Source organism: Xyrauchen texanus, chromosome 42 (genome assembly GCF_025860055.1).
Source record: "Xyrauchen texanus isolate HMW12.3.18 chromosome 42, RBS_HiC_50CHRs, whole genome shotgun sequence".
In the NCBI taxonomy this organism is placed as follows: Eukaryota; Metazoa; Chordata; class Actinopteri; order Cypriniformes; family Catostomidae; genus Xyrauchen; species Xyrauchen texanus.
This window is the reverse complement of record NC_068317.1, coordinates 18,568,214-18,589,939: the sequence shown is the minus strand read 5'-3', so window position 1 is coordinate 18,589,939 and position 21,726 is coordinate 18,568,214. Positions and strand designations below refer to the sequence as shown.

General features: G+C 39.5%; 1 protein-coding gene across 1 annotated transcript in view; it reads left to right on the top strand.

Moving 5' to 3' along the window:
* The first annotated feature begins 6,237 nt into the window (after window positions 1-6,237).
* The window catches only part of LOC127635009 (tumor necrosis factor receptor superfamily member 11A-like), an 18,104-nt gene continuing 2,615 nt past the window's right edge, over window positions 6,238-21,726 (top strand). The window contains exons 1-9 of the mRNA XM_052114814.1: window positions 6,238-6,524; window positions 10,326-10,398; window positions 11,835-11,960; window positions 12,083-12,229; window positions 15,311-15,395; window positions 15,781-15,854; window positions 20,511-20,618; window positions 20,711-20,760; window positions 21,267-21,720. Coding sequence (XP_051970774.1) covers window positions 6,450-6,524; window positions 10,326-10,398; window positions 11,835-11,960; window positions 12,083-12,229; window positions 15,311-15,395; window positions 15,781-15,854; window positions 20,511-20,618; window positions 20,711-20,760; window positions 21,267-21,720 — 1,192 coding nt within the window. The 5' untranslated portion in view covers window positions 6,238-6,449. The remainder of the gene's footprint in view (window positions 6,525-10,325; window positions 10,399-11,834; window positions 11,961-12,082; window positions 12,230-15,310; window positions 15,396-15,780; window positions 15,855-20,510; window positions 20,619-20,710; window positions 20,761-21,266; window positions 21,721-21,726) is intronic.

The window sequence follows — 21,726 nt, the reverse complement described above, 5'->3', positions numbered from 1 at the left end:
ATTTTTGGGGTTATTTGCCCATATTCCAGTATTGCCTGGAAATCAAATATTGTGGTATTAACGCACAAACTATAGCAGGCAGAAAATGTAAAAAAAAAATGTTATAGAAAACAAGTATGATGTCACTGTAACCGAATGAGGTTTGTTGCAATGACATCATAACAGTATACAGAATATAATTCCAACCCATATTACCAACTACAGTAACAGTATAAAAAGAAACATATTGCCTATATTGAAGTTAAATTAAATAAATATACACAAATTATTTAGGCCTACTTTTTTCTTCTTGTATGCGACACTGCAATTTAAGACTAATTAAACACCAATACATTTACATAGTTTACTTCACTACTTACTCACCCTCATTATATCCCAGGTGTGTATGACTTTTTTTCTTCACCAGAACACATTCGTAGAAAAACAGAAAAATATCTTAGCTCAGTAGGTCCTTAAAATGCAAGTGAATGAAGATTTCTCTTTTGAAGCTCCAAAAATCACAGACAGTCACCATAAACTTCATCCATACAACTCCAGCTGTTAAATTAATGTCTTCTGAAGCCATACAATCACTTTTGGTGCAAAAAAAAGATAAATCTTTAAGTACTTTTTAACGCTTACTCAAGCTGATGGTGTTTATGTTGACTGTGATTTGTCTTTTGTTTGAGCGCATGGCTCTGTTGAGTTTTCTGTCTGCCATGCGCTCTCCTTACCCTGCCTACTTGTTTCCTTTTGCCATGCTTCCTCATTTATCACTTGTCATGTTGACTGTGTGCACCTGTATCTTGCTCTATATATTGTGCCCTTTTTCCTCTTGTGTTTGCCAAATCGTTTTGTTACTGGGTTTGAAAACCTTGTTTGACATGGAGTGCCGGTTTTTATTTTCTTGGTCAGTGGCTGTGCAGACAAAAAAAAAAAAAAACCACATGCATGTGTATGTGTTTTTCTGAAGTTTGAGTCCACTTGTGAAAATGTTTCTATTTGGCTTTTTTCTAATTTAATAGTTAACTTTTTAGTACATATGGTAGTATCAGCATAATAATAGTTTGAGTGACATAGTTTGAGTTTGAGTGACAAATTTGTGCAAAGCCCAAAGATTAATATAATCATGATCCTGCATGGGAGTTTTAACAGAGCATTTTGTGAATGTGCCTAAACGAAAGAAAACTTTTCCTTTTGCACAAAATGAGTTAACAGTTAATGTCACAAATTTGCTTATTTGATTACTGATCACAAAATTGTGTGGAATCTTAAACATTTCTTATATTATGTCATACATTTTTCAAAATCACACGTCATTAGCACACAAGCAAGAGTGAGAGAGGAGCAGACTATTTTATTTATATTAAGTTTTTCGCACCTGCATCAATATCTACATCATGATGTAATCCTTCCTCATGATAATGCAGCATGTTTTCTTCAGCTGAATGGGAGGCTAAACACTATTAAAGTGTGACTAGACTCACGCTGCACGTGCAAACCATTCGTGCATCACAAGCCATCAACTATTTAGCTCTTTTTGGTAAATCACACCTTCAAAAATACTAAAATTGTATTTCCAGGTTTAATTTATATTTTGAATACAGTCCGATTTTTTAAATCCCACGATGTGGGCTTATGTTTTCTCTTTTAATCTTTTAATGTAATTTTGAGTGTGACCATGGTTTAAGGAGGGTGTACCTGTATGCTGGGTTGGAAATCTCAAGGATTAATAGTGGTGCTTTCCTTAGTACATCACGTGTTGTTCTGAAAGCTAAAAGAAACAAATGAAACATGGAATGTAGGCTGTCATCCGTGCTGCAAAGTAGCACTGAAGCAAAGTGGGCATTTATACACGCGATGAACCCGAACGTGAAGTGCTGCTGGCTCGTGATGCTTGAATGGCATGCACGCGCTGCACGAGTCTGTTGGGTATACTGCAGTCTCGTCACATTTTATGTTTTTGTTTAGCCACCCATTCAGCTCATGAAAACACGCTGCGTGATCATGAGGAAGGATTACTTAAAGATGTAGATTGGAATGCAGGTGTGGCAATTCATATAAATAAAATAGTCTACTCATCTCTCGCCATTGACGGCGTGCCAGTGATTACCCCTCCATAGGTTGCCGACCCCTGTGTTAGTAAAGCCAGTCTGTTCCCGTCTTGTTCCTGTTTCCGGTCAGTCCTAGGTCTTATTTTTATTCTAGTTTATATTTTGATTGAATGTATTTACTTTCACTCATTCCTGCTCTTGTGTCCTTCTTCCTGCTTAGCATACCATGAGAGAATGATTTGACCATAAATAGGCCCAGCAGGAATGAGTTTATTTTTTAAATTCTGATTCTCCGATTCGCCAAATAGCTGCCAAAGCCGAAAAGCTTTTTAGTCTCCGTCAGGAGAACCAGCCTGTGAGGGAGTATTCACTAGAATTTCTAGCATTGAATTGGGTTTAGGTTTCACACAGGAATGCCTTCTCTTTCTCTTTGTAGCAGGCCTGGTTGAGCCCATCAAGTCTTTTTTTCCCTGTTGGTGGTGAAGAGGGGAGTCTTTCTGAGACCATAAAATTGGCTTTAAAGTGGTATTATTTTATCTCAGCCTGTGTTTCAGAAGGCTCTCTCTCTTCATCTCAGCCCGAGGACAGCGATGCCTCCTCACCGGAAGTGGGTGCTGCAGCCCCTCTTCCCAACACTAATAGGAGGAGGAGGAAGAAGATGAGGAGCTCCACACCTGAGTCCATGGCTGCCCACTAGGAGGCGGCGGCCATTCCCACCTCTGACCGCCAGGAGGCAGCGGCTTTTCCCACTGCAGTGCTTCTAACCGTCCGGAGGAGAAGGAGAAGTAAGCAGAGTATGGCACCCGTTTCCCAGTCACTGCCAGCGTGGCCGTTCCCCAGTTGCTCCCAGCGTTACTGGCCACGGAGACCGTTTCCCAATCGCTGCCAGTGCTCACGGCCACAGTGACCGTTTCCCAGTCGCTGCCAGTGCTCCGACATTGGCAGTTGCTGCACAGCCTGTCTAGGTCCCTGTGGTCCTCAAGTCTGTCTAGTTCTGAGGCTGTCGACAAGTCTGTCCTGTTCCCCGAGGCTGTCGACGAGTCCATCCAGTTCCCTGAGGCTGTTGACGAGCCTGTCCAATTCCCTGAGGATGTTGACGAGACTGCCCAATTCCCTGACGATGTTGATGAGACAGTTCAGTTCCCTGAGGCTGTTGACGAGCCTTTCCAGTTCCCCGAGGCATTCGAGGAGCCTGTCCAGTTCCCTTAGGCTGTTGACGAGCCTGTCCTGTTCCCTGTGGCTGTCGACGAGCCCATCCAGTCCCCTGTGACCATTGACAATCCTATCCAGACCTCAACACCCATCAACCAGCATTTTGCTCAGTCCAGTGGCCAGCACCTGCCAGACACCAGCTACCAGTCTGTTGCTCAGTCTGTTTAGTCCTCTGCGGTGCCACTCACTCAGTCCTGTCCCCAGTGGTCGTCGACCAATCTGACCCAGTCCTGTCCCCAAAGGCTACAGACCAGTCTGTTCAGCCCTCTGAGGTCCCCGCCCAGTCTGACCAGCTCTCTGCGGTCCTCACTCAGTCTGACCCATTCCTGCCCCCAGTGGTCATCGACCTGTCTGAACCAGTCCTGTCTCCAGGGACTACCTACCTGTCCAATCCTCTGTCGCCTTGGTATGACAGCCCTGTCCTTTCTGCTGTCTGCGAATGTGTTTGTTTCTCTCTTGTGTTTGAGCGCATGGCTCTGTTGTGTTTTCTGTCTGCCAAGCGCTCTCCTTACCCTGCCTGCTTGTTTCCTCTTGCCACACCTCCACATTTAGTCCTATCATGTTGATTGTCTGCACCTGACCCTCATGCATCTTGCTCTGTATATTGTGCCCTTTTCCCTCTTGTGTTTGTCGAATCGTTTTGTTAGTAAGCCAGTCTGTTCCTGTTCCCGGTCGGACCTAGTTATTTATTTTATTTATGTTTTTATTTGTTTTCTCTCCCCCGTTAGAGTTTTGTGTTGCCTGTTAGTTTTCTGTTGTTTTAATGAATAAAACTATTTATTTTCAGTCATTCCTGCACTTGGGTCCTTCTTCCTGCTAAGCATACAGTGACAGATTGAGTGTTTTTTCCTGGAACAAAACACGGTCTGTTTTGACATCGATAAACTGCCTGAGGAAGCAGCTTTTTGAAAGGCCTCCATACGCACCTGATTTGCATGCAGGGTTGTGTGGTAGCTGCATGAAGGTGAAAGCATGGATGCCAAAAAACACACACATCCACTTTTCTTATGACCGTTATTCAAAGCAGGCAGTAATGGCTTAAAGGAGCAGACACAACAGCTTTGGGCTTAAAAGCAAGAGGATAGTGTGTGAGTGAAACTTTTGGCTGTGTTTCAGTGTAAGCTACATTTGGACGCGTGAGCTTTAGGTCAATGTGCAATTTGCAGGGGAAATACATTTGCTGATGTTTTAGATTATCTGTAAAACTAATACAAATATATATATATATATATATATATATATATATATATATATATATATATATAAAAGTAATATAAAATATTACTTTTAAAAACTTTATGAAGTTTTTTATAAATTTTATAAACTTTATAAATCTTTAACAGCACGATTGAATGTTGGATGAAATTATTGGTTCATTATTTGGCTGTTCACACCGAGTATGTTTTTGTGCAGAGACTATTTAGCCTAAGACAGAGCACTTGTATTAAATTGAATGGGAGAAAATGGAACGGCCAAAATGGTGGATGTAGAAAAATAATTCCCGCCTTACAGGTAATAGAGCCAATCGCCTTTTAAATACAGAAATCACCTGTCAGTTTACTAGAGAACAAGCCTGAACAAAAGCGTTTTTTAATGTAACTAGAGACAAAAATTACTATTTATGTTACCATTATTTTCAAACCTCTGATTTGAAATATGTTCTTTGATTACAATCTTGACCAACAGTTTTGAGGATTTCAGTTTTCCTCATTCAAATGGATAGTAGTTGTACTTTTATGCCACTTGTATCCATAGAAAACAGCTGCCTTGGAGCGTTCCAAAAATAGCGGGCTGACTTTCTTTGAAAGGGTTTTTGTCCATCAGCACAATTTTTTAAATAATTTTTCTATGTAAACATTCGCTTGAAGAACGTTTTGACCGTTGCGCCACATCTATCCGTTTTAGTGTCTCGTGCAGAACCGTACATTTCTTAGATGCATCTGAAAGGAGACTGGACTCAGAACAGTTTGAAAGGCACCCTATTTTCATTCTACCTCTATATGCAGCCTCCATAGCTTTCGGACACAGCCTCCAGTTAAAATGAATGTCAAGATGAGCAACGCATCTCGAGACACTTGCGTTCTGTTAAGTCAGTCTGCCTTAAACCAGAGAGTATTTAGCAGAGCAGGGCCATTAGTTAATGATCTGTAAGCATGGGGCTTTATTAGTACTGGTCAGTGATTCAAGTAATTTTTTTGACATTTGTGTATAAAGTGTTTTAATTCTACAATATATGGTGTAAAAACGTCTGAGTGCTGCCCTCTTCAGGTTGAACGGTGGCTACTGCAGTTGAATTTTCCTATTGGCTGTTGCGGTACTTCGTGACGTAAGCGGTGACAGCTGACGTAAGCAGGTTCCAGCTCACCACGCCAGATTCATGTACATGTCGTCTTGCGACCGTTTGAGGAATAATAATAACATAGAGTCTGACAGCAGCTGTCAATTAATCCGTCACTACGAGTCTCAGGTGCACCCTCAGCCCCGCACTCGGTTCGTTCCCTCTATCCCCGCCGGAGTCTGCCCACTTTTCCTGCATTTTCAAATATTTCTAGTGGGTGGAGTCAGACTCTGAGCAGGTGTTTAGTTACCCTTTAAATTATTTTTATAGGCTACACTGACAAAAAGAGGTCATGTGTTACATTTCTACGAACACCAACTTCCACAGTAAAATCACTGTAACACACTGCCTCTTTTTTTCAGTGTATATAAAATATACAGTAGGCTACATTATATTTATAACATACACTATAGGCTATATTTTTCCTATGTAGCCTATGATAAGTTTAGTGATACACTACGCATAGGAATATTCATCTTCATAACCTTTACCTTGGCAATATTAAACGATTGTAATGATCATCGGGCTAATAATATGAACATCAATTCTTGTATAATATATATACATTTTTTCAAAGAGAAATGGGAGGAGCATGTAGGAAAATGAGCAGCTTCCACATGACATGCTGTGGAAACAGAGAGAGCAGCAGGCAAGGCGTGGGTGAGTGAACATCATGGGACATGCTCTCTGGGAATGAACTACAGCAGTCTAGAGCGTCGATATCCCTTATATCGTCCCAATCCTGTGATACTGAGAGCGTACACGAGTCTTCTGCGGTTCCTTAGTGGATAGTAAAACAGTACTGAAACTGCCAATCTGAAATAACTGGGTACTGTTTAATCAGCCGTGTTTCCAATTTTAGAATAATGAGAGTGATCTTTTCAGCTAATTGGATATTTCAGGGATGGATCACACACTTAGTTCTTGCTCTGTGCTCGCAGGTAAGTTTGCTTCCTTTCTTTACGGACAAAATATGTTTTAATTGCAGAAACTGTTATTGCGCTCAGAAACACACTCTTTGTATTAAATAGGAATTAAATTATTATTATTATTATTATTATTATTATTATTATTATAAAACGTTTCTTTACATGGGTACTCTTGGATTCTCTATCAATATTGTTTCGCTTGTTAAGACTTTTGACGGGAAAGGTCTGCTTTGCTTTAGGAGATATTAGTTTGCACTGTGTTTGCTGGAAACGGAGTAGCCTACCTACCCCTCCTTTCCACCACAATGCCAGACTCCGTTACCTCTCCGTTCCCTTTAAGCACTTAGTTTGCGGGAACGGCTTGTGTACGCTCTCCAATCTTAGGGGGCGTTCACGTCGAAATCGTACTTGCGCTTTAAAAAACAAACAAAAACAAAACAAAAATGCTGGACCCACGAATATAGGAGAACGTTGGTGTTTTTAAAAGTTGACGTTCTTTTTACATGACACAGTGTCTAAAAAATACGGCGCCCCAGCGCGCGACGCTGAAAAATCAGCGAGACTTCCGTCAAGCGCTGGTTTACTTTGGAAAATGTTTGAAAAACAGCGCAGACGAACGTAGAATCGCCTCCGGTGTAAACGGCCCCTTTGTAACCGCGTCTAAAAAACGCAGCTGTGATATCATCTGCAAGACGCGGCGGTCAAACACGGCCGTTGGAATGGCCCCTTAACGAGCTGGCTTACAGACAGCACTTTCCAAAGAAGCTCAGATCAGAATTTGATGCCCAAAGATGCCAGTAGTTTTCAAGCAGTCAGATTAAAATTTTCACTGAACTTTTGCCTGAAGTTTGCCCTGGCGCACAGTATGTGTGGAACTCCATGTGGAAGTGGATGCTTCTGGGGCTGTGCAGCCTGTGCTTTTGTCATGTTGTTTTGAATGGTTCTAGCCATAATTGTGCTGTGCGTGGGCTTGATGTTCTGAAGAATCATTGAAAGATTTCCCTAAATGTAAATGTGATCTTCACGAAATGTAATTTATCATTGTAATGAATTGTGTAAGACAGGTAGGGATGTATGTTCACTCAAAAAGTCCAGCTTCTGTAGCCTATCAATGAAATATATATCACCTTTTTTCATTTTTAAAATGAAATACATTTCACCTTTTTGATGCAATTGTATAGGATACGGAGTGAAATTGTAGAATTTTGTTCCATGTTCCACAGCTCAAAACATGTAATATTATTAAAAAATAATTATATTGTTAGCTTAATATCTAATAGTCTACTAAATATCTTTCATATTCTGGTTTGTGATGCATGTGCAGTTCTTATAGATCCAACTTATGTCTCCATTGTTGTCATTCACTTGATTTGATCTTTCATTCATTCATTCATTCATTCATTCTGTCAGTCAGTAAATAAATCTTAGTAGTCTTTCTTAGTTACAGTATCTTTCTGTCCTATCAGGTCAAAAGTTTTAGCTTGTTTTCTATTGCATCACAGGCAGGTCTGAACATGTGTTTGCCAGTTTGCAGATTTAAGAAGGGAAAAAAATAAGGCCGGAATCTGGAAGAAAGTACTTTCTGAAACACTGTGCTTCTTTCAGCCTTCCAAACTGAGTAAATATTGAAAGTGTATTGTTAATATAATGGACTGGAACTGACTTGACGAGTTTGTGGTGCTTGTTCAGCACAGCTGAAAACTATATTTTAGGTTGGTAAAGGTCTTTAAAAGCTTAAGTTGGATTCTATTACATTAATTATAAAATCAATTTCTGGTACTATTTCTATACATGTATTTTACCAGTGTATTTCTACCTTTTTTTCTTTTTGTACATATTGTGTACACATAGGATGCAAATCAGTGAACATGATTGAACTTATAAAATCACTAGAATTGCAGTGAATCTGAACATCTTGTGCTTAACATGATGAGATTCTGTGAGAAAGAACTCAATGTGTCTGGTGCATATTTTCGAACATATAATTTTTCAGGGCGTCACTGACCATGATCTTATTTATTTAGTCAAAGAAAATACATTGTGTCACTTACAATCATATAGAGAGGGGTCAGAAATGAACTCTGGGCATTCCTTTGGGTTTTCTGTATTTTTTATTTATGTATTCTTTTTTTTTTTTTTTTTTGTCATGCATCCATCACTACAATGTCCTTAAAACATTTTTTGAGGAAAGTGAGAATTTTTTTTTTCAATTACTGTCTGTACTAAATTCACTGTAAAAGTTTCAGATGGTACACAATTACTCAGTTGTCACTAATAGGTCAATATGCCAAGGGATAGGATGCAACTAGTTTCATAAATTTAATAAAGTTGTTTTTTCTTTCCTCATGAGTAAATTATTTATTTCCTTAGCTGGAAAAAGACTCCTGTTTAGGCAAAGGTTGCCATGTCAAGGAAAAATTATGTCCTCTTGAATTTCCATGTTACACATGGATTTTTCCCACTGAGCTGATGGATAAATCCACTGATCCATTATCGATTCCAGGAATTTGAAATTAGGCGAATATGGTCACATCATGAAGTTTTGCTTCTTTCGTCATATTAGGTGCTTTGTTTTAGAGAGATAAAGAGAACTTTCATATTTAATAAATCATATTCTCTTGTAATCATTAGTTCTCTGCCTTTTCTACATTTCAAAATGTCTATTGTGTATGTTGGCTGGAATAAAAAAAACTTAGGCTTTGCCAGTGGGGGATTTGAAAGCATTTTTACTGCACTCTGAAAATAATACTCAAATTCAATTTTTTTTGCAAACTATTTTAACAGTCTACTAAGCAACACCGACTACTTCAGCCAAGTCCTTTCCATGATCCCGCTCACCTCCACTGAGAGAGCAGTATGCTGAGCCTGGCACTATTTTTTATTTTTATTGTCTTATATATGAGTGACTGCTGGATTTTCTCAGATTTGCTCTGAATCAAAGGATTGCATTTAATTTTGCCCTGCTGTTAAACCGTGGAATGCCTTTGTGGTATCTGGAGGGATGTGGGTGGTGTTTTTTGCCCTCTTTCCTTTTTTTTTTTTTTAACCTACAGAATGCTCTGAGTTGGGCAAAACCCCTGTCATATACACACACAATCACACACACTCCCTCGTTCTCTTTCTTTCCATGATTAATTTTCCATTCAAATTATTTCCTTTATTATCGCCATTATAACAAGTGTGAGTGTTTTAACAGGCTACATTTTATGTTGTTGTTTTTTTTCCTCCATAGCCCCCAAAAACATTTGGACATTTAACGGTACACAAAATGCATGAATGTCTTACAATTATATAAAAAAATATCCAACCAAATGCTATTTATTTTAAAGAAAGGTAGCATAAAGTAAAATAACTTTAGTGGATCTTGTCCATATTAATGTGATGAACTTAACCTGTGGTTACTGTGCTAGGACACCTGTGCGAACTCCAGGGTAACTAAAAATTCCATTGAGACTTATTGGTTTAATATAATTATAAAAATGTTAGTAAGAAGTTAGTTCTGAGAAAAGGCTTTGCTCTATTTGTTTGTAGATGCCAGTTGGTTTGATATTTTGTATCTAATGCAATGAAATTCATACATTTTGATGCCACTATATGTACTATGATATGATATTCTGTAATGTAATTAGTAAGATTTGGATTATTGATAGTTAATTAATATATTGTAATGACACCAACATGATCTTTTGACATCTGATATTTTGATTTAGACCTCTGTTTCTCTCCCACGATAAGCATCTGTAACTAAAACCTCCCATGGGTGACTTGGGAGGCTGCACAGTTAATTCAAGTTTGTTTAACTGTTCATTGCAGGCAGGATTGGCCATAAACTGCCTCCAAGGGGAGTATGAATACAACAGAACCTGCTGCAGTAAATGTGAACCAGGTGAGCTGTAATACATATAAACGAGTTAATTCTACTATGGATGAGACACTATAGTAACGGCTCAATGTCAGCTGACTACGTTAATAAGCTTTAGACAATTTCCATCTACACTGGCTGGCCAAAAAAAAGTCACTGTTTGAATTTAAATAAGCAGATACTTAAGAGCATAAGATTGGAATATTATTTCAGTGATAAAAAAATTTCAGCTGGCAACAATTCTTTTAACCCTAACCGATGCAATGTGTTGCTTCTCATTTCTTTAACAACCATGTTGGAACACGTATCCTGTGGTCGTGGAAAAGATGTTACTTTGTTTCAGAAGGGGCAAATTATTGGCCTGCATCAAGCAAAGAAAACAACTAAGGAGAATGCTGAAATTACTGGAATTGGGTTAAGAAGTGTCCAACGCATTAAAGTGGTGAACCATCAGCTTCGTGAAAGAAATGTGGTCGGAAAAATTCTTGAATGATCATGATCAGAGATCACTAAAATGCTTGAAGTCACATAGTAAAAAATCGTCAGAAGAACTCACAGCTATTTTTAAAAGTGAAAGTAAAAGCATGTCCAAACGCACAATGTGACGAGAACTCTGGAGTTAATGTCATGATCTGGGGTTGCTTCAGTCTGTCAGGTCTAGGCTCAGCAACATTATGCAGCAATAATATGAAGTAAGCTGACTACCTGAATGTACTGAATGACCAGGTTATCCCAGCAATAAATGTTTTCTTCGGCACGGTCATATTCCAGGATGACAATGCCAAGATTCATCGGGCTCAAATTGTGAAAGAGTGGTTCAGGGAGCATGAGGAATCATTTTCACAGATGAATTGGCCACTACAGAGTCCTAACCTTAACTCCCATTGAAAGTCTTTGGGATGTGCTGGAGAAGACTTTACCGAGTGGTTCAACTCTCCCGTCATCAAAACAAGATCTCTGACAAAAATGTATGCAACTCTGGAAGGAAATAAAGGTTGTGACATTGTATAAGGTTGAAACTGTGCCACGGCAAATGCATGCCGTAATCAAAGCTAAAGGTGGTCAGACGAAATTGAGTATGCAACTTTTTTTGGCCATGCAGTGTAATTGACTGTAAAGATAGTTGTGTGAGTATAGCAAAGTCATAGGAAAGACAAGGTCAGGTTTAAAAAGGGCTAAAATTGCTAGGCTACTGCTTATTTTTCCCATTTGAAAAGCAGAAGGATAGGAGAAAGAGGAAGAGGTCTACAATTCCCACATGAAATATGCCCTTAAAGATCTACACACTTTTGCAAAAGATTTTGCTATCTTCTGCAATGTGTATTCAGTATTTGAAATCAGTTTTCCAATCATTAAAACATAAAACCCATTATAAACATTTAACAAGGCGGTAAATTAGATCAGTTCTCATTGAAGTCTTTAATTGTGTAATTCATTCCATGAATTGCTTTTGAATACAGGAAAATATGTTTTCGAGCATTGCACTGGCAGCTCGCACACAATGTGTCGTGATTGTGGCAGTGATGAGTACCAGCCAGACTGGAACAGTGAGACGAAATGTATTCCTCAGAAGTTCTGCGATGAAGGTTAGTGATCTATCATTGTCATATAATATGTGTGCATGAACAGAACATTTTGCATTCTCTTCAATGTTGATTTATGTTTTTTGCATCATTTTTGTACACCTGCCACTTGTTATCCACTTCAGGTAAAGGGTTTTACCGCACCCGTCCACACAACCCCATAGCGGCTGAACCCTGTCGGTGCAAACAGGGTTTTCACTGTTCACTGATCAACTGCGAGTACTGTGAGGCAATAAAAAAATGCCCTGCTGGAGAAGGGGTTTTGATACATGGTAAGACTCTGTTGTGTCAGTACACAAACAATTCCAGACTGATCTTAGGGTAAAATTACTGAATGATTTGTCTGCAAAAATCGGTGTCTATGCTTTCCCAATGTCCAAACTGCCCCCAGTGGCCAAAACTGGAACTACAGTTTTGTGCATGCACAACAGGTCCTCCCAATAGCAAAACTGTGTTCACTTATTTTTTTAAATGGATGTGACATGAAAGGCATAGCACATCTGATCTTCTGAAACATTTGAATATAAATTACATTAATATACTTATTACCCAAACCCTAACAGTACTGAGACCAAAACAGCATTCGCACAGTTATGGCTGTTCAAATTTAGCTAATAGTGGATAAAAAGGGATGTGTCATCAAAGGCACATTGGAGGCAATTTTCGGGGCTTGAACATTCATCGCTTGGTGATAGTCTGGAATTCGGGACATCGGGTCTGACTTTAGTCATTTCAAGTCAATCAATTAAATTAACAATCTTTTTATTTATAAAGCACAATAAAAAAAACAACAACAGTAGTTGCCCGCTGTGCTGTAAAATTTACATTTACATTTACATTTATGCATTTGGCAGATGCTTTTATCCAAAGCGACTTACAGTGCAATTATTACAGGGACAATCCCCCCGGAACAAGGGCACAATGGTGGTGGCTGTGGGGTTAGAAACTGTGACCTGATTAACCTGTGACCTTCTGATTAACAGCCCTGTGCTTTAGCCACTACACCACCACCACTCCATATATACAGTACAAGAGGACGTGACAGATAAATTAAACACAAAACAGCACACAATGCACTCTAAGGTTGATCATAAGTAATGGCAAAGAAATAAGTCTTTAGCTTTTACTTAAATTCAAATATTGTGGAAAGTAATTTATATTTGTTTAGTGCTTTTCATAATATATGCCATACATATAGCAATACAAATTTCAAAGCAGCTTTACAGAAAGTCATTCTGTAATGTCGTAAATGGTTTATAGAAAGCCATGCCTTAATGTTTTACTCTTTAAGTTGGTGGAAAAACATTCAGAACTCTCACATTAATTTCCAGTGTGATTGTGTTGGTTGGTCAGAAGGAAATTTATGGGCTTTTATGGGTACTCTGTAAAGACTGGTAAACAGTAATTGTTACCTTAAGGAGCTATTTCTACTTGATCTAACCCTTCAAATTTGTTTTGAATACAATTAGTTTTGAATAAATTCAGGCTGATACAGTGATGTTAAATAATATTTTTTACTTGAATCAAACCAGTTCATTTAGATGTTACCACATGAATCTAATTTTTAGGTTATAATATTTTCAGTGTAAAAAAATTATATGCTGATAAAACTGGGCTAAAAAACTATATAAACTCAGCAAAAAAGTAATGTCCACTTTCAACTGCTTTTATTTTCAGCAACCTTAACATGTGTTAATATTTGTATGTAACACAAAAAGATTCAACAACAAAGACACAAACTGAACAAGTTTCATAGACATGTGACTAAGAGAAATGGAATGAACAAATGGGGACCAGATTTGTCAGTTCATGTTACCCCACTCTTCCACCAAGGCACTTGCAATTTCACAGACATTTCTGGGGGGAATGGCCCTAGCCCTCAGCCTCCGATCCAACAGGTCCCAGACGTGTTCAATGGGATTGAGATCCAGGCTCTTCGCTAGCCATGGGAGAACACTGACATTCATGTCTTGCAGGAAATCATTCACAGAATGGGCAGTATGGCTGGTGGCATTATCTTGCTGGGTGGTCATATCAGGATGAGCCTGCAGGAAGGGAACCACATGAGGGAGGAGGATGTCTTCCCTTAACGCACAGCATTGAGATTGCTGCAATGACAACAAGCTCAGTCCAATGATGCTGTGACACACTGTCCCAGACCATGACGGACCCTCCACCTCCAAATCAATCCCGCTCCAGTGTACAGGCGTCTGTGTAACGCTCATTCCATCGACAATCAATGTGAGTCTGACATCACCACTGGTGAGACAAAACCAAGACTCGTCGGTAAATATCACTTTTTGCCAGTCCTGTCTGGTCCAGCGTTGTTGGGTTTGTGCCCATAGGCAATGTTGTTGCCGGTGATGTCTGGTAAGGACCTGCCTTACAACAGGCCTACAAGCCCTCAGTCCAGCCTCTCTCAGCCTATTGCGGACAGTCTGAGCACTGATGGAGAGAGTGTGCGTTCCTGGTGTAACTTGTGCAGTTGTTATCATTTTGTATCTGTCACGCAGGTGTACCAATGTACCAATCCTGTTCAGGTGTGTTACACATGGTCTGCCACTGCGAGGACAATCAGCTGTCCTTCTTGTCTCCCTGTAGTGCTGTCTTAGGCGTCTCACAGTGTGGACATTGCAATTTATTGCCCTGGCCACATCTGCAGTCCTCATGCCTCCATGCAGCATGCCTAAGGCACGTTCACGCAGATGAGCAGGGATCCTGGGCATCTTTCTTTTGGTGTTTTTCAGAGTCAGTAGAAAGGTCTCTTTAGTGTCCTAAGGTTTTATATCTGTCACCTTAATTGCCTACCGTCAGTAAGCTGTTAGTGTCTTAATGACACTTCCACAGGTGCATGTTCATTAATTGTTTAATGTGGAAAACATTGTTTAAACCCTTTACAATAAAGATCTGTAAAGTTATTTGGATTTTTACAAAATTATCTTTACAATACAGTGACCTGAAAAAGGGACATTTCTTTTTTTGCTGAGTTTATATATTGATAATTTTTGGTGGTTGGAAAGCCTTTCTTCATAAGTTTGCTTTAAGAAGCATTCATTTTTCTTCTCCAAAAATACTTTTAGATAGATGCATATTTATGCAAAACTGAGTGCAGTAAATTACTGGCTTCTCCAGCTTTGTGGTTTTGAGCACCAGGTTTAGTGCCAAGTGGAAAGAAACATTATAATACAGTTGACAGAAATGGATCTGGCCGCACTTTAGTTGACATTTTCTCTTTAGTATCTTGATATGTACACTACGTTTAAAATTAAAAGACATGCAGTCTGTCTGTTCATCCATCTATCTATCTACATATCTATCTTAAAATCCTTTATCTCTATCTCTCTTCATTTAAGAGAATGGCAGAGCTTCCTGTGTCTCATGTCAATATGGATTTTTCTCTGAATCCCTGTCAATAGAAGCCTGCAAGAAATGGACAGAGTGAGTATACTTCTCTATAGGTTTAAGCATCCGGAAGTCAATACAATAACACCATCATATGGTTACCAACAGCTGGGAGTGTATGCAACAAAGATGCTTACTCTTTGAGTCACAAACACAGATTTGCATTTTAACAGGACTCATTTGCAAAGTCACAGCTCTCATTCTCACGGACACTCTTTGTCTGGGGAAGGTTACAGGCATGCTCAGTCATTTTTAAAAGCCCCCACAGTCTTACCGCACTGTAGTATTATGATTAATTTGTCCACCACTTCCCCTAGAAAGATCAAATTTTCTTTCTGCTGTATGTGGTTACTTGTAGATTAAACCAGAAGTGACCATGCTCTCATGCCTCCCTGCATTGATATGTCAATCTGTTTTCCAGCTGTAAAGCCATTGGCAAGACCGAGAAACAGCCAGGAAGCAGTAAGACAGATGTGGTGTGTGGACATTCTCCTGGTAAGATATGTAAAATGTTTACATTCAGCCTCAGGAATTGTATGGTATTTAAAGGAATTTGTATAGAACAAACCAGTTTTGTGAGAAGGTTCCATTGACAATTAAATCAAGTCAATCAAACCTCAAATGATGGTATAATGTGGAATAGTAGCCCCCAAAGATAATTGGACACTTTTGGACATTTACAGTAATTCACACTCAAAATTGTATGCATTTCATTGCATTAGATACAAAATATCAAATTGACACCTGCAAACTTTAAGGAGTGTTTTAAGAGTGTTAAGGATAAAAGGTTCTTTATCAGCATATATTGTTCCATGAATAACTTTTAAAATCTTTACACTGATTTAAGATATTTACACTGAACCACAAATGTTTTATGACAAGAAAGTGTTCAAATATATATATATATATATATATATATACAGTGAGGAAAATAAGTATTTGAACACCCTGCTATTTTGCAAGTTCTCCCACTTGGAAATCATGGAGAGGTCTGAAATTGTCATCGTAAGGTGCATGTCCACTGTGAGGACATAATCTAAAAAAAAAAATCCAGAAATCACAATGTATGATTCTTTAACTATTTATTTGTATGATACAGCTGCAAATAAGTATTTGAACACCTGTCTATCAGCTAGAATTCTGACCCTCAAAGACCTGTTAGTCTGCCTTTAAAATGTCCACCTCCACTCCATTTATTATCCTAAATTAGATGCACCTGTTTGAGGACGTTAGCTGCATAAAGACACCTGTCCACCCCATACAATCAGTAAGAATCCAACTACTAACATGGCCAAGACCAAAGAGCTGTCCAAAGACACTAGAGACAAAATTGTACACCTCCACAAGGCTGGAAAGGGCTACGGGAAATTGCCAAGCAGCTTGGTGAAAAAAGGTCCACTGTTGGAGCAATCATTAGAAAATGGAAGAAGCTAAACATGACTGTCAATCTCCCTCGGACTGGGGCTCCATGCAAGATCTCACCTCGTGGGGTCTCAATGATCCTACGAAAGGTGAGAAATCAGCCCAGAACTACACGGGAGGAGCTGGTCAATGACCTGAAAAGAGCTGGGACCACCGTTTCCAAGGTTACTGTTGGTAATACACTAAGACGTCATGGTCTGAAATCATGCATGGCACGGAAGGTTCCCCTGCTTAAACCAGCACATGTCAAGGCCCGTCTTAAGTTTGCCAATGACCATTTGGATGATCCAGAGGAGTCATGGGAGAAAGTCATATGGTCAGATGAGACCAAAATAGAACTTTTTGGTCATAATTCCACTAACCGTGTTTGGAAGACGAAGAATGATGAGTACCATCCCAAGAACACCATCCCTACTGTGAAGCATGGGGGTGGTAGCATCATGCTTTGGGGGTGTTTTTCTGCACATGGGACAGGGCGACTGCACTGTATTAAGGAGAGGATGACTGGGGCCATGTATTGTGAGATTTTGGGGAACAACCTCCTTCCCTCAGTTAGAGCATTGAAGATGGGTCGAGGCTGGGTCTTCCAACATGACAATGACCCGAAGCACACAGCCAGGATAACCAAGGAGTGGCTCTGTAAGAAGCATATCAAGGTTCTGGCATGGCCTAGCCAGTCTCCAGACCTATACCCAATAGAGAATCTTTGGAGGGAGCTCAAACTCCGTGTTTCTCAGCGACAGCCCAGAAACCTGACTGATCTAGAGAAGATCTGTGTGGAGGAGTGGGCCAAAATCCCTCCTGCAGTGTGTGCAAACCTGGTGAAAAACTACAGGAAACGTTTGACCTCTGTAATTGCAAACAAAGGCTACTGTACCAAATATTAACATTGATTTTCTCAGGTGTTCAAATACTTATTTGCAGCTGTATCATACAAATAAATAGTTAAAAGATCATACATTGTGATTTCTGGATTTTTTTTTTCGATTATGTCTCTCACAGTGGACATGCACCTACGATGACGATTTCAGACCCCTCCATGATTTCTAAGTGGGAGAACTTGCAAAATAGCAGGGTGTTCAAATACTTATTTTCCTCACTGTATATATATAATGGTTGAACCATTCTTGAAATGAGGGAGCACCAATTTACTTCCATCCTCTAAGAATGAACGTCTGGGTTAGAATGAAATTTGAGTATCTAAAACATCACAGATAAAATTCTGGACTCGTAAGCAGAATTCTTGAATCTTAGCACTAAACCACATAGAATGGGCTATTTCTCCATCCTACAACTGACATCGCCAGCATGTAGGTGTGTATTTTAAACCAAGCCTAAACAATCTGGTGTAATTGTGTCAGGTTTGTAGGCCTCCTTGCTCACACAAGCGTTTTCAGTTCTGTCCACAAATTTCTATCGGATTGAGGTCAGGGATTTGTGATGGTCACACCAATACCTTGACTTTATTGTCCTTAAGCTATTTTGCCACAACTTTGGAGGTATGCTTGGTGTCATTGGCCATTTGGAAGACACATTTGCAACCGAGTTTTAACTTTCTGGCTGATGTCTTGATATGTTGCATCAATATATCCACATAATAGTCCTTCTACATGATGCCATCTATTTTGTGAAGTGCACCAGTCCCTCCTGCAGCAAAGCACTACCACAACATGATGTGCCACCCACATGCTTCATGGTTGGGATGGTGTTCTTCGGCTTGCAAGCCACACCCTTTTTCCTCCAAACATAACGATGGTCATTATTGCCAAACAGTTACATTTTTGTTTCTTTAGACCAGAGGACGTTTCTCCAAAAAGCAAGATCTTTGTCCCATGTGCTCTTGCAAACTGTAGTCTGGCTTTTTATGGCAGTTTTGGAGCAGTGGCTTCTTGGCTGAGCAGTCTTTCAGGTTATGTCGATATAGGACTCATTTTACTGTGGATATATATACTTGTCTACCTGTTTCCTCCAGCATCTTCACAAGGTCCTTTGCTGATGTTCTGGAATTGATTTGTACTTTTCGCACCAAACTACATTAATCTCTAGGAGACAGAATGCATTTCCTTCCTGAGCGGCATGATGGATATGTGGTCCCACGGTGTTTATACTTGCATACAATTGTTTGTACAGATGAACGTGGTACTTTCAGGCATTTGGAAATTGCTCCCAAGGATGAGCCAGACCAAAATAGTTTGCTAATATTAAATCTGTGGATTGATTAAAAAATGAGTTTTATTGACGTCAACCTAAGTATACGTAAATTTCTGACTTCAACTGTACATGATATACAAGCAATTTCTTACTCAAGGTGGTGCTGTTGTTTCTGTAGTTTACTTTATTTACATTTGACATTGCTTGTTGAAGAAACAACAAAGTAAACTTATGGCAAGTACAACACATGAACAGTATGATATGACATTGATATTGTTATTTGGGTGTACTACATTTTGTACATCCATTTTTGATAGATAAGTGTCGGGTCTCTAAAGACCCGAATATTTAAGAGTTATGTAAGAATTACCATGCATTTCAGGGTTAATAATTTTATGGAGGCTAGGCATAGATCTATTAGGGTCAGAGACAAAAAATAATATAACATCTAAGTAAAATAGAAGTTTATCTTAGCATCGCTTGTGTCGCTCTAGTAAAGTCCGGAAAAAACAACGTTTTGGTCCTCACAGCTCAACTTGCCTTTATTTCTCGCCGCTCATTGAACAAAGTCTCTGTCAACCGACCGCAAGAATCTTGTCAGGGTCTGTCACCAGACCTGGGAAGCTGACAGAGAGCTCTGTGTGCATGCGTGTCTCAACATCATTCATTCTTGTGATCATGCTGGAAAGTTTTGCCTCCATAGATGTGATCGCTCAATGTATTTCTGCTAGGACCTCCATGTCTGTTGAGATTTTCTTTAGTACTGCATAAATGTTAGAGAAATCCCAACCTATGTCACAAAACTAACTCCCTCTATCAACTGGACTTCTGCCATCTTAATCTTACGAGGCATCTGACATGTGGGAAAGTACGTGCTTTTAAATGTCCCCACAGGCAGACGATTGAAAAAAAAAATTACATCCTGCCCTCCCAGCACAGTTTAAACAAAACTATTACAGTTCTTACCATTTAATATAGCCTAAAAGGATAATTTTAGCAAAGTTTAAGCAGAGCTTGCCTCCAAGCGATCAACCCTTGGATATAGTCACATGACTCTCATTATACCCCCTTTTAATTAATGGGTTTGGCTATTTCAGGAAATACAGTGAAGACAAATCCTAATGCTACAACATACAATGATATTCTAGATAATTAAGTGGTTCCAACTTTGTGGAAACAGTTTGGAGAAGGCCGCTTTTAGTCACAACATGACAATGCCTATGTGCCGTACTTGAAGTTCGAAGTCTGATGAGTCACCCTTGGTAATTTCGCCATCCAATCGGGGGCTTATAGTGTCCTTACACCTTACTGGGCCACTTCGTGCGCTGTCCCTGTGCACAAAGGGAGGTCCAGAAAGAAACTATTTACTAAGTCTGTGGTATTGACGAACTTGACTAGTTTTGATTAATCCCAGCAGTCATATTTCAACATCTAATGGAAGGTCTAGACTCTATAGAGTACCAACCCACTATTAATGCAATTGGTTTTGAAAGTAAATGCTCAACATACACATATGAGTGTCCACATGCTTTTGGCTACACAGTTTATTTAAACCTCCTCATTTTCATACTTTCCCAGGTCCTATGACACCCTGGGTGGTGGTGGCCATTCTCTCGGTCATTATCGTGGTATCGCTGGTCGTTCTCTTCTTGTTCCGCTGTAAGAATAAGCTGAACTTCCTCTCAGGTACATTTTGTTTAGTGTTTTGTTTGTTGATTACATATAATGACAGATTCTTGTCTATGTTGTTAATTAAAGCTTATTCTCTGACACTGCAGTAAATCTACGAACTTGTGTCCAAAACCTGAAAAGAAGCAGGAATCAACAGGTGAGTAAAAATGTCAAATGGTATAAGTCAGAGGTCATATTGAAAATCTGGCAATGAATTCATTTCACCAAAAAAATAAACAGATTAATTTAAAACAAAGGACATTTCTGATGTGAATATAGCTCTGCTCTAGGTCACTAATCAAATGAAAGCAAATTGGTGCTTTTGATCATGTATGAAAGATTTCCTTGAATCCATTGAAGTACATACTGTATGATGCTTCAGGGAACATTCTCAAATAATGCTGGGATAACATGGATCAACATCAAGTTTTGCACAAACTCGTGAAGACCATGCCAGCTTGAGTACATGCTGTACATATAACATCCAAACATTTTTCATTTCAAATTTGTCTCATATTTTTATGCTTTTTGTAATGAATTTTTATATAAATAGCATTTTCATTAGTGGTCTCAGACATTTGCACCTCAGTGTATGTAATATAATTGCAGACCTCGTCTGACTCAGTTCAATAATAGCTTAACTGTTACATTTCTTTCTCTTAGGAAACTGTGATACCTTCATACCACTGTAGCAATGGTCCACAAACCTGTCCTCTTATTTGCCAAGAGAAAACCCCTCCAGAGTCTCTTATCATGTATCCCAGCACCACATTAACCATCACTGATGAAACCTCAAATTGCAAAGACAGGGAACAAGACCAGGACCAAGCTGACACATCATCAGGCAGCTCCGGTGAGGACTCTGGAGATGGACCTGCATCCCCACTGACAGGCAGCTCCTGCAGCTGTGCATTCTCCAAGGAACCCATGGAGGTTGGAGAGAATGAGGACTGCAGTCAACTGGTGGCCACGGGTCTGGCAACATGCCTCTCCTGCAAGACAGGAGATGCTTTTGACACCAAAGGAGAAAATGTGCAGGTCATCAACCTTAAAGAGCCTTTGCTATGTGAAAACTGCTCCTCAGAGGGCCTGCCTGCTTGTGCTGGATGTGCTGACTGTGATT